Source organism: Manis pentadactyla, chromosome 1, assembly GCF_030020395.1.
Source record: "Manis pentadactyla isolate mManPen7 chromosome 1, mManPen7.hap1, whole genome shotgun sequence".
NCBI classification, from domain to species: domain Eukaryota; kingdom Metazoa; phylum Chordata; class Mammalia; order Pholidota; family Manidae; genus Manis; species Manis pentadactyla.
This window is the reverse complement of record NC_080019.1, coordinates 225,308,471-225,321,862: the sequence shown is the minus strand read 5'-3', so window position 1 is coordinate 225,321,862 and position 13,392 is coordinate 225,308,471. Positions and strand designations below refer to the sequence as shown.

At 41.0% G+C, this 13,392-nt stretch overlaps 1 protein-coding gene across 3 annotated transcripts in view; it reads left to right on the top strand.

The window, feature by feature from the left end:
* SYNPR (synaptoporin) overlaps positions 1-13,392 on the top strand; it is a 287,830-nt gene that overhangs the window by 179,902 nt on the left and 94,536 nt on the right. For all 3 annotated transcript variants that reach the window (XM_036878241.2, XM_036878239.2, XM_036878240.2), the window contains one exon: positions 12,042-12,166. In XM_036878241.2, coding sequence (XP_036734136.1) covers positions 12,042-12,166 — 125 coding nt within the window. The remainder of the gene's footprint in view (positions 1-12,041; positions 12,167-13,392) is intronic.

The window sequence follows — 13,392 nt, the reverse complement described above, 5'->3', positions numbered from 1 at the left end:
GATATTCTAATTCTATCATTCTGTCTTCATCATTAGGTGAATAGTTATACAAAGAGAAACATTTCCACCTGTTTGGTCCCTTACAGGCAGCACTCTTAAAGAAAAGGCAAGATAATGATTGACTCTTCCCTTTCATTTACTAGTTTTTAAAATAATGGATTTTTCACTAGAATCCTCTAATGGTGACCAATTAGATTTGTATGTTTAGTTGTTCCTTTCAGTACAATAATGAACTCACAGAGTCAAACTGTCATTCTCTATGTGTGTGGCCTCAGATGAATTACTCACCCCCTCTAAGCCGTGGTTCACCTGGCTGTGACATGGGTGCTTATCTCACAGAGTGATGGGATTTCAGAGTTAATATCTGTAAGGCACTTAGTGTCTTGCAGGACACATAGAATCTTGCAAAATAGCAGCAACAGTTGTGTTACTCTTATGATTTTATTTATAATCAGAAAATACTACTTTAGAATATACTTCAACGTGCTCGTATAGGACTTCTACTCTAATATTTTGAGTATTTTTCAGTATGAACGATATGCTACCTTTTTACTGCCTGCTTTTGGTTTCTTTGTGGTTATATAATTGAAATAATACATGGTAGCAAGTTCTGTAATTGTAGACGTTGATTTGATGACCACACATCCTATTTGAGAGGTTCAAAAATTGATTTCCAGGTTGAACATCAGAATGGTCAAAACAACTTCATGAGTGTCTTGAAGTCTGACACTGTAGAAATGCAACTTGCCAGTGAGGTGTTCAAAGGAAGAAGAACATAGAAAGGCCTTCAAATCTCTGTACACGGTTCTTTGCACGTTCCAAAATTCTTCTAACATACATAGTCCTATGACTAATTCTGGGTTGCTACCTCTTAGCTCATGAGCTTAAATATGATGCCTGCTTATACTTGTGGTTTGTATTTGGTAAGCCCAGAATTTTATTTAATAAAGCCACAAAGCACTTAGCACAAAAACCAAAAAGAAATAAACTCACCCTGTTCTTTTCATGGCACCCTGTGCTTGTCTTTCATTCAGGTAGAGCTGAATTTAAAATAAAGCAATTTTTTTTTTTAAAAAAAAAGGAGAAGAAATGAGAGAAATGTCTCTGTTTAATGAGCCATATAGCCTAGTGAAAAGAATGAATTGAATGCAACCAATTGGTTATGGATCAGTCTTTCTTTCCAAAGTAATCTATTTTATTCTAATTTGCTTTAGGGTTATAAATACAACTCTAATTCATGAAATTGTTTACATGTTAAAGACGAGATGTCAAATACTCCGAATTCAATCAGAAAAAAATCCCAGCGTGGCTTTTATTTTCTATTCAGAGAACAGTGAACATTGTATCTAAGGCTTACTCTTTAAAACAAAAAGGGGGAGAGGGTGGTTTACGGGTTACAATTTCATTTCAGTTTAAAAAAAACAATCGTAATCATCCTACATTATCATGAAAGCATGGCTTCTGGCAAGGACAGTGGCTATGCTCCAGGAGCTTATCTTGCTCTAATTTTCCTATCAAGCAGAAGTATGTAGTTATGATATCTACCATCAGTGATTTTCTTCATTACTCTAAGAGATATTTATGGTAGGTAACAAAATTCTAGAAGTCCATATCACAAATTTACCCCAGAAAAATGTCAAGTTCAAAAATACTACAATAGTCAAGAAATTAATTCACAAGACTCTGTCTCTAATCAAGTGTCAGAGAAATGGCGTCAGTTGTAGGTGAGAAGTTCCATTGGATTTTTGTGGGGTTTTTTTGTTATTCCATTATGACAGATAGAAGAGAATTGGAGTTGATTCCTTTTAAAGTAATTGCCATCATTGACTCTGATGGAAGATAAGTTGTCCTTTTTCTCAATTAATGATCAACACTGTACTTGAGCCATATATTCCCATGGCTTATTTTGAACTTTTACCTTTATTCTAAAGAATGACTTTGCTAAAATATTTTAATATGCAAAGCAGATGAAAAATGTTATTCCATTTATGTGCTCTGCACATGTAAATAATTTGAAGGCATTATTGAAGATAATCCTGAGAGTGGGTTTTCTTTGCTTTTACATTTTTTTCATCCAAATGAAAGTTAAAAACAACACAGCCATCTACTGACAAACTCATTTCTTTGTTCAAGGTACCCAGAGGTTGTCTAAATTTGCAATTTTTACAAAATCCTTTTTTAGTTACAAAAGTTATTTACACTTTAGGAGAAGTAACTGAAATAATACAAAAATATTAAAAACTGAAATTCTGCCTCCAAAATCCATTCATCAATGGTAACAACTGGTAATATTTTCAGGGCTATCTCTCTAGAATTTTTCAAGCCTATTAAAATGAGTATATGTATCAATATTCCTTCTACAAAAATGTAATACATTATGTTATACTTGGCAATTTGCTTTTTTTCTCTTAAAAAATATTATAAACAACTTTCTATACTACTATTCATTCTTTTTCATTATTGCATAATACTACATTGATTAAATACCTCAGAATTTGTTTATTCTGTTTTTTTTATTTAAAATTATTTTCACTATTTTGACTATGCATTTTACATTAGAGATTTGTGTTATGTTGGAAAATAAATGAATTTTCAATTTGTGAGAAAGTGTTCTATTGAGCCTATTTTGAACTTTCTAGGCACTGTCCAGAGAAAAGGAAATTCCCACTTACCCATTGGGGTAGACTACACTGTCTTGCTGAACAAACACCTTGTTTTCTTGTTTAACTTCTGCCTCTTTCTCCCCTAAATTCCTGTGGCAGAAGATGGAGACCCACTCAACAACCATTTCCTGCCCTTGTCACCTTGCTTACCTGCCCTATTGAGGCCAGCAGAGTTGAATAGTCCTTCCCAGTCAACCATGCAGCTAGGGGGTTCATGGACACAGCAGCCATTTTGTGACTATGAGGCAAAGACCGCAAGAACCAGAGATGTTGATGCAGACATCTCTGATACCAGCAGCCACCTAGTTCTGGATTTCTCAAATGTATGAAAAATAGAAAAATAAGCAGACCCCTATTCATTTAAACCAATGTAAAGCCAGCTTTCTGTTACCTGTGACCAAATACTTTACTAACTGTTCCAGGCTGCAGTTTTAACAAAATGAAAATGGAAACTTCTTTTGCTATGCAAATAGTTTGAAGTTCTCCTTCTGCAGAAGGAGAGACCTGGCTAGAATTCCTCTGATGATGGCATGAAGTACCAATTCTGTAAAGCTGCTTTTGCCTGGGAAGATTTCACACAAATCACAAAGCAGCTCGAAGGGTGTAATACCCGATATTTGACAGGTAGCATGAAATGGAATGCATGGTGAAGATACTTGCTCCAGTTAACAACACAGATAGTTATAGACAATGACAGGAGAAACATATAGCTCTATGGGAAAAAGCTTTTTTTTTTTTATGGTGGTTTTCAGTGTATCCAGATAAGATAAAATTATATTGTCTTCCAGGGACAGCTTGCAGTTTTTATCTTCACATGACGGTCCCTTCTGAGGTTTTGCAAGGTTGTTTGTTCACAGCAGCCTTCTAGGTCAGTATGTTGCAGTAACCATAAACTGGTGTCCATGAAGGTGCTTGGTCTATTTCCTTGGAAAAATCCAATTATCAGCAGGAGAAGAAACACTAAAAGAAAGAAGAGTTGGACAAAGATGAGTGGAAATGGAACATTAAGTTTCAGAGTTGTTCATCAGTCTCCTGGGAGCCTCCTGGTTAGCAAGTGGGTATGAGGGAAGCCACAGTTAATCAGAAACCCTTTCTGCATCAGAAAATACCCCAACAGTATGTATTCTTCACTTTTTCAAAGCTACTATTGAGGTAATCAGCTCCTATAAACAACCGTATTCCTAGAAATGTTCTTCAGGGGTGTTGAAGGTACATGGCTCATCAGTCCAAAAAATCATAAAAGGAGAGGGACAAAAGGGATCCACCAGAGGGGAGTGGAGGTGGAGGAACTGGGTCCCTCTAACCCATAAACTGTTGAATGATGGAGACGGGTGAAAGTGAGAAACCCACCAGCCCTTTGTGGCTGACAGCTAGGAGGAGGAACTTGTGCAGTATAATGGACATAACCCGCTCACATCAAGCTTTTTGAATGTTCCTAGCATCCCAGACTCCAACTCCCTCCTCCATAGCCTGGGATGCTGCAAAGTCAAGGCTTGTGTTGCTGAGGAAAAGCACCTAAACCACCACTGGCATCTACTCAGATGCTCAGGGCTTCGTCTTCCAGGTACCTCATCTAGTCCTCACCTGGCTTTGTGAGCTTCGCTGGGACAGAGAAAGCCTTAAGCCCATAACTGATATTTCTGTATTAGTCTTCCCATAGCATGCTCCAGCCCAGAGAAACCCCTTTCACAGCCCTGGAAAAGTTGGGAAGAAGGAAGATAAACTTGGGAGAAAGGCAAATCTGAGGTCAAACCATGGCTGCTCCATGTATCCCAAAACTGTGTGACCTTGAGCACATTGTTTGACCTCAGTTTTGTCATCCACAAGATGAAGGACTGCGTTTCCACTTCAGGGATTGTTGAGAGAATTCAGTAAGCTAATGTAGATAGTATACTGACTGAGGAGCCTGGTGTAGAGAACCAGATGTACTTGTTTTATTGTTACTATCATCACCGTTATCATCCCATCTTTTATTATTGTTTCCAGTGCTAAAATGCCCTATTCCAAGCACTTTTTCCTCTCACCTTCTCTTACTCCTTCATTGTATATTCACTCACTTGATAAAATTGATGAGCCACTACGATGTTTGGCACCCTGAGGGATACAGAGATGATGAGGGCATGGTCCTGCCCACAGAGGGTTTGCAGGCCTTCTGGGGAGTAAGATACTTGCTCATCTTCCAGCATCCAGCCCCACCCTCTCTCAGTCCCCACTCTCCACAGTGAACCCTGTGGCCCTTCTGAATGCAAATTTGTCCTGCCCCTCCACTGCTGAAAACCCAGTCCTTTTGTAAAACAGATTTCTCTATAAGGGTCAGATAGTAAATATCTTTGGCTTTGGGGACCAGGCCTCGGTTGTCACTATTCAGCTCTACCACTGTTGTATAAAAGCAGCAAAAGACCACACGTAAATGAGTAGATGTGGCTGGTTATGGCCCAGAGACTGTAGCTTTCAGATCCCTACTAGACCACACCCTACACATCCCTGCCTGCCTCTTGAATGGCGTCGCTACCTTCTTCTCACCTTGCAGTGTCTGCCCCAGTCATGCCAATTGCACAGCCCAGATGTGCCTCACTTGCTCTCTTAAGGGTCTTTGATGTGCTGCTTTCTCTCCCTAGAACATTCTGCTTCTCATTCTTACCTGATCTCATTCTTACCTACCTCATTCTTAGCTATCCATTCCTGCAGACAACCATTCCTCAGGTCCCCTCCACTGCTCTGCAAGTAGGTACCATATTTTCCTCTAACATGCTCCAGTTACTCTCACCACAGTAAAACACTGTCACTATGCCTGTTCATTCACTTGTCCGTATCCCCAAAAAGACAGCAAGTTCCCTGGAGGTAAAGGAAGGATGGTCTTTACTTACTAAGTCAACAATATTTCGAGAGCACCTACTCCATGCCAAGCGCTGTGCAAAGTGGCAGACATTCAGTGGCAGACAAAGACAAGCACATTACCTTTCCTCAGGGAAGTGGTCAAACATAAACAGTGACTAAATAATGCCAAACAAAGAGAGATTTAGTTTAAAACATCGGTTCATGTTAAAAAAAAAAAAGAACAAGGAATAATGAGGCCAAAAGTGGGGTGGAGTGGGGCCAGGAGGCCTACTCTAGGCAGTGCAGTCAAAGAAGACTTCCTATTGACAGAGGAGCAAAGCTTCTTTAGAGAGATCTGGAGAGATGAGGTGTGGTAAATGAGAAGCTGACAGGCGTGAAATAAGGTGTGCCAGGAGATACAGGTCCCTTTATTGGTATAATCCTAGGGTTCATTGCCATGCCTGGACAGCACTAGGCATTTGGTCACTGTTTGATAACTGCCTCAGCTGCATTCCCCAAAAGCAGATCCTAAGATTTTTGGCTCTAGAAGTTAACTTGAGAGGTGGTGCCAGGAGGCATAATGCCAGGAGGGGAAATGAGACAGGGAAAGGAGAAAAGCCAACCACAGTGTGCTAATGAGCAACTGTTGCTGGGGCAGCCAGGGCTCAATCCCGACTGGCATCCTCTGACAAGCTGTATTAAACATACTTCAAAATTTACCCCCAGAGGGACAAGGACACTTGGTTTCACCCACCAATTTCCATCCCACATTGGTTGGAAGCTGCCAGGGAATTAGCTCCCAGGGACTCTGTCATGCCTGTCACAGGCTGGGTGCAGTCTTGCTGCTTGAGGAAGTCCTCAGCAGAGAGACTCAGGTGTTTAGGAGGAGGCCTGTGGTGTGTGTGAAGACTGTCCCCCTGAAGCTGCAGGGTGTCCAGGGTGGGCTAAGGGGATACAGGCAGGGCATCAGCAGCCTCTGCTACAATAATTAAGTGACTAAGTGATTGAGTAGATAAATGAATTAAAGGATGAACCATTGTACCTGATGAAATAAGCCCCAGGTTCTCACACTGGGGGGACATCAGGAAAAGTCCCTTGGTGGCAGGAGCATGCTGGAGCATAGCTGATTGTACAGCTCTTCCAGTCAAGGTTCAGAGGTATCATGTTGGCAGCTTGGAATTGGCCGTGGTGACAGTATTTACACCATGGAAATTGGCAAATGCTATAAATCCAGGCTTTATCCCGTGGAAATCTGATTGTCAGCACACACAGCATGGTGGTAATATGAGTACCTACACTTGGTGCCAATCTCCCAATCCCTTTCCTGCCTGAGGTTGTGTATCAGGCTTTGGAAGATGTCCCCTTCTGGCTTCACTGCAGACCACAGATCCCTGTGAGAGCCATTAATCAACCTGATTTCCTGTCCTCCTCCAACCTATTGCTTTAAACTTTGCCTTGCAAATTAACCAGAAGGATTAATAGCAGCTTTCATTGATATTCCTTGTGTGGTTCAATTAGCCAAGGAGGGACTGCTTGCCCTTTTTCCAGGGAAAAACCTTCAGTATCATTAACTGTGCAAAGATATTCCTGCTACAGGGGATTTTGGTCTATGGATGCTTATTAAGCCAGAAAATTCAAGGCAATGCTTCTCTTCTCTTTCACCTGAATTATTTCTAAGCAGGCAAGGGAAATCTCTGCTGGTTAATTTTGTCCAGTTAGAGAGTTATTTTTTGTTGTTAGGAAAAGAGCCATAGGTCATCCAAGACAGTAGTGAGATGAAAGTTCATTTCAGGAGATTTATTTCATTCTCCTTAACTCAAGGGAAGTGAATGACTGGGCCAGTGGCAATGATATTGATTATCATAGAACGTGATGGAGGTTGAGGTGTCTGCTTTGTTTGAGGAAATTGGGAGCTTGAGGGGAAAGATAGCCACACAGAGGTTTCATAATATCATCTGATTGGGTACCTGGTCTTTTGCTCCTGGGTGGTGACCTCAGTATCTAGAAAGGGGAGTGGACAAGTTGCTTTACCAGAAAGGAAGCAGTGTGGGCTGAGGATGAACACACAGAGCCCAGAGTTCAGAATTTAGAGAAAATAAAACACATGTGCATGCACACACCATGTCTTTGCATCTCTCATCACTGCTGGAGTCATTACGGAGCCAGCCTCACAGGGAGGTGTCTGTTTCTCTCTCTCTCTCATCTCTTTCTATACCCCACATACCTGCTCTCCTCCAGCTCTTTCCCTCCTTAGGCTTCCAGAATTCCTCCCCAGATGAAGTTCTCATTCATCCTGGCTGCAGAACACACCTTTTCATAGCTTTTCCACCTCCCGGGAGGGGAGAGGATACTGGCTGTGTTAGCAATCAGCTTTAGTCTTGCAGAGCCAAGGATCTGCAAGGCACACAAACCTTTCACTTGCTAATATTAATGGCCTGTATTGGAGCAACAATTACTAAACTAAGGAAGTTTCTGTCTCTTTACATCTTCCAAGGTCCTCCTCCTAAAAATCTTCTACCATGTCAATAGGGAAAAGAGGAAGGAAAGAAAGAAAGGAGGGATAGAGGGAGGATTGAGGAGAAAGAGAGAGAGAGAAGGAGGGAGGAAGGAAGGGAGAGGAAAGAAAGGATAAAGCATCCATCTTGCTTGGCAGGTGAGCTTGAAGTTATGTGTTTGTGAGACACTCGGGAGAAACAGAGAACCTCAGGCCACTGAAGCACTGTGGTGTGTTTCTGGGCAAAGACTGGATCGTTTAACGAATAACTCCTACCCATGGGGCCAGAAATTGTTCTTCCTGTTATCCTAGAGTTAATTAGAAGGATGCTGACTCAGGCAGTCTAGAGACCAGGATTCTAGTTCAACTCTGCTTGAGCTGAGTTAGGGCCAGTGAATTTTTCCTCTCTAGATCTCATTCTTCAAGAGTGAAGTAGTAATAGTAATAGTACAAGTAGAAGGAGACACTGTAACATGTACTGAGGGCTCTGAGCCTAATGCCTGACATGTGTTCATTCAGCTAATGTACACAAAATCGTGCTGTAAACAGTGTCATTCTCAGCCTCGTTCACCGTCCAGCTGCCACATGGACCTTCCGTTGGCTCCTTGAACTGGTCAAACTTTGCCTCCCTTGCGGCTTTCACTTAAGCTGTTCCCTCTGCCCAGAGCACTTCCCTCCCCCACACTCCCACTCTCCCTTGGCTTCCTCTCAGTCTTAGCTTAAATGACATCCTCAGACATAGAAGAGCTTCCCCTCAAAACTTAACACAATTTGTAATCATTTCATTTGTATGTTCTCTTGGTTCTGTCTCCCCCATCCAGCCTTAAGCTCCACAGGGGGCATGACCCTTCCTTTTTGTTGTCTTTTCTCGGACTTTTTTGCCTTTGTGTTCCCCACCAGCTGGCCCCTAGGAAAGGCACCATTAAACATCTGCTAAATGAACCAGTGCATTAGCCCTGATTTAGATGATGGAAGAACTGAGGTTTGGAGACATTAAATAACTTGCTCAGTGTCAGACAGCTGGGAATTGGACTCAAGCTCAGGTCTGCCTGACTCCAGAAATGCCCTGCCCTACCATGTAAGGGTGAGGTGGCGAGGCAGACTTCTGGGAGGGGAATTGGTAAGAGGATTTCCAAAGTTCCCCTCCCACACTGCATTTCTCTGCAACACCACGAGAATTTTGCACCCCCCACGACCACCCAGTGCTTCCAGTTCTCCCTCCCCACTCTGTCTCCATGTATTCTAATTGCAAAGCCAGGCCCCTGGCTGATATACTCCAAAGGAGTTGATTTCACTCTCCCAAATATGGAAATAGCCATCCCTTTAATAGTTATTCACTCAGCAGGATCCGACTCTTCAGTGTTATACAGACATTATCTGTTTAATCCTCACCAAACGCTTGTGAATTTGATATGGGTCACACAGTATGATTTCTCTTTAATCAGTGAGGACTGTGGGGAAGGGAGAAAGTTAACCAGAAAGTCCATCAGTATCATATTTAACTCGTGTACAATATTACAATATCTTATATTTTCACAGCTCAATAGAAGTTAAAAGAAAAAATAACAGTGTGTGTGATTTCAAGTCGCACACCTTCCTTCTATGCATTTTGAACTAGTTAAATACATAATTATCAATCCATCTTAAGTCCATTACATGGTAGTATTAATAATACCTTACTGTATATAAAGCACTTTAATGTAAGATGAAGAGCCAAGGGTAGTTTTCTTTGTAGCCATTAAGCACTGAAATGAACAGGATTTGTCTTTATGCCCTTCAACTCTAATAAATTACTGCGTTTTAATGTTTCAAGGAATTTCTTAAAATACAGCTATTTGAAACTATCATGCTATTTTGCCACATCTTTAATATGGCAATATTAAGTTTCACACACACCATTGTCAAGCAGAAATATGATCACACATGTTGAGTGCTGGGCACAATACCTGGCCCACAGTAGGCACTTAATATTGGCAACAATGGGCAGTTCCACCTAACCTTTACACGGGCAAGTATACTGATTGTCCACTTAGGATTCTTGCCCCAGAGAAGTGAACGTGTTGAAATACCACACAAATCTCCACATGATTTCAGATAGGGCTACGCATAAATGCCTACTCCTTCTCACTTAATTTTCTCAGTGACTCAGGGAGACACCGAGGATATCCCTGGGAGGAAGCTTGAGCAGGGAAAGGGCTGTCTGCACAGCCACACACACGGCTCCCTTGCTCCATTCTTTCTGCTGGAAGAAGTCATACCAAAGGCACTATCATAATATGGCACCAAGTGCTGAGACATTTAGTTATATATTGAAGCCTAGATTTAAGCATTGAACAATGGAAATCACTTCCTCCTTATTGGTAGGAACCATTACTAAAAGCTGACAGCATTTTCTCATGAGAAGTGAGCAAGTCCATGCCACAGGGATAAAGATCAAGTTCCCTTCAGCCCTGGTGTCTATGTGCATCATCCCCAGATTTCAGAGTGGGTTGGAGTAGATTCTGAATGCCTCCTCAAGTCCGTCCCATTGGTGAGATGTACCTGGAAGAAAAGCAAACAAAGAAAAATGATTAGTTTTTCTGGAGTGCTTGGCTGTTGGCTCACTGGGGCTGATGGTCATACAGATTTAACTAGGGAGTAATTCTAAATTTTCTAGTTTATGGCTCACTGAGGAGCTCATCCACATCTATTTACAGTAATATAATCCATTAATGTTTATTGAGTGCTTATTCCATTCCAGGGTCTGTTCTAAATGCTTGACACACACTAACACATACAGGCCCATTTTGCTCTTACTACATCTACTGTATCTTTTGGTCAAGTTGTTTTCATTTTTAAAATACTGGTTTTAAAAACTGGTAAAATAAAACTGCCATGTACACAAAAATGGTCCACATAATACTGCTTTCCTTGTGAAGGTTTTATCATTAACTAGTCTCTTATTAAGTTAAATGACCAACTAAGACAAACTTCTGAGGGCCTTCTTCCACCCCTGATTAAGACTGAGGTGGCAGGTGCTATGAATAATATTCATTTTGTAATAACCCAGAGGAGTTCTTGGCTATCTTACTGAGAAGGAAACCAAGGCCTGGGAAAATTAAGTATCCTCCCTCAGGCTCCTCGTCACCCTTCACAATAGCTCCTCTTGCTATGCAAAGTGAGGTAGTGTCCCTAATAGGGACCCCAAGCTACCACATGAAGCTGAATTCCAAAATTAAGTGGGAACAGTATAACAGAGTTAGTAGTAAGTATACTTGACTGACTTTCTTTAGAAATGAGCAGGAAATTATTTCATATTTAGCCAAACTGAGTAGACAAAGTTTGCCACTTGCTTAATTCCCATCTTGAGCCATCCCCACCACTTCTAGTTGTATCTTCTTTCTTGAAGAGTTCTCTGAGTTCCTGCTTCTATTTGTCAGTACCTGATTCCCACAGATGCATGTTCTGTAGCAGAATAGACTATGACATTAATTGGCAAACAGATGAACCTATTAATGGTTGACTTAGAAAGAGCAACTAACAGAGATGTAACCAGAAAGAGGGTTTGAGGCTGACATATACTGAGATGTTGTGCTCCTCTTAGATATTCACCTACTCTTTCTCAATCCTTTAGCTCTATAATCCTTTCACTGTGCCTTTTTAAAAATCTGTAGTATTCCAGAAGACAAAGCATGTTTATTGCAGAAATAGATACACAAAAAGAAGAAACCCAGAGACACCCCAAATTCTTACCACCTATCGTGAATCCTTCGGTGTGTAGTGTGGCAGAGCCTTTGATGTGAGATCGCCTCTCTACCTTCTGAGGCCTGACAGCCCTCTACATACTCAGACACAGATATTTTGTCCTTGGGTTTAATTTTTCTCTGAGGAAAATGACTCCAGCTTGCTGGCGGTTCTCATTCACCAAATCCCTGGCCTCCACCTTCCTGCCTGAACCAAACATGATGCCACACTTCAGAGAAACCATTGCCTCTCTCAGTCCAGACACTAAGCTCCTATTGATATACCTCATTAGATCAACACCATGCTAATAGCTGCCTTCTCTTTTGTTTCTTTGTTCTCCACAGCTTTTTGCAATCTTTGCATTTGCAACATGCGGTGGCTATTCCGGGGGCCTGCGGCTGAGTGTGGACTGTGTCAACAAGACCGAAAGTAACCTCAGCATTGACATAGCATTTGCCTACCCATTCAGGTAGGGAATGGTGGCCCCTGCCCATTTGCCTCACAGAGAGGGCCCTTCCTTATTTCCTTGGCTTCTCAGAAAATAATGGTCTCCCATGGACTTCTGGGTAAACAGAAAGGATTCTGCCTGAGCCCACAAACTACCTCAAGAAGTAATATGCCCACCTGTGCCCAAGCCTGTGAGGATTTGTGAGTTGTACCTTCATACCAGAACTGATTCTCCTCCCCCAAAAATGCTACAAATTGTCCCTTATTGGATGCTATCAATAGAGGACCTCAGATATATAATTCCTTCCTCCTCACCCATATTTCCAATCTTAGGATCTTTCAAATTTTCTCTAGAATTAGTGTCAAAACTCTAATTTCATATTGACTATATATTATTAATATCTAAATTGTTTCCATGTGTCAGACACTATACTTAGCTGTTTACTCATGTAACCTCATTTAGTTATCACAGTAACCCTTTGAGGGGAGTATAATTACCATCACCATTTACAAATGAGGAAACTAAGGCACAGATATTTTTGCCCACATTCCCTCAGCCAGTAAGTGGCAGAGTCATGGTTTGAGCCCGCCTGGATTGAGCCCAGAGCTCATATCTCTATTGCTATAATTAATGCTTGAGATAATTCTTTCAATCTCTTTTTTGAAGGCAAAGATAATACCTTATCTTTGTGTCCAGTCTGTAAAATGATGCCTATTAACTACCAGGGCTTGTCCCAAATTGTACATCTTGTAATTCTGACCCATATGCCCAAAGTGGTTTAATTGAATTCAAGTTTAAAATAATTTATTACTATAAACTTTCAAATACTTGGTACCAAATAACTGGTGTGGTTTTTGAAAACAACTTTCAGTGCAGTGTTTAGCATCTTAATATCCTGTCTTGTTCACTTCAATTTAACAAACATCTACTGAGTAATTCCCTTGTGCCAGACATGGTTCTGGTTCTGGAATTACAGAGAAAAGTAAAAATTAACCCCTAAAAAATTTCCTTAAAGAGGCAATTACAGTGTTTCCCAAAATCTTTCCCATGGAGCCCTAGATATTTAATGTTTCTAAAAAAAAAAAAAAAAAGGACTGAAAGAAGAAAAGAAAGAAGGAGAGTGCATTGAATGTATGTGATCAAATAAGTTTAAGAAATGCTTCTTAGCACTTAGCCCTTCTAATGCACATTTTGAATCAGCAAGCGAAACACAATGTTTCCCAAGTATGTTTGACCTCAGAAACCCT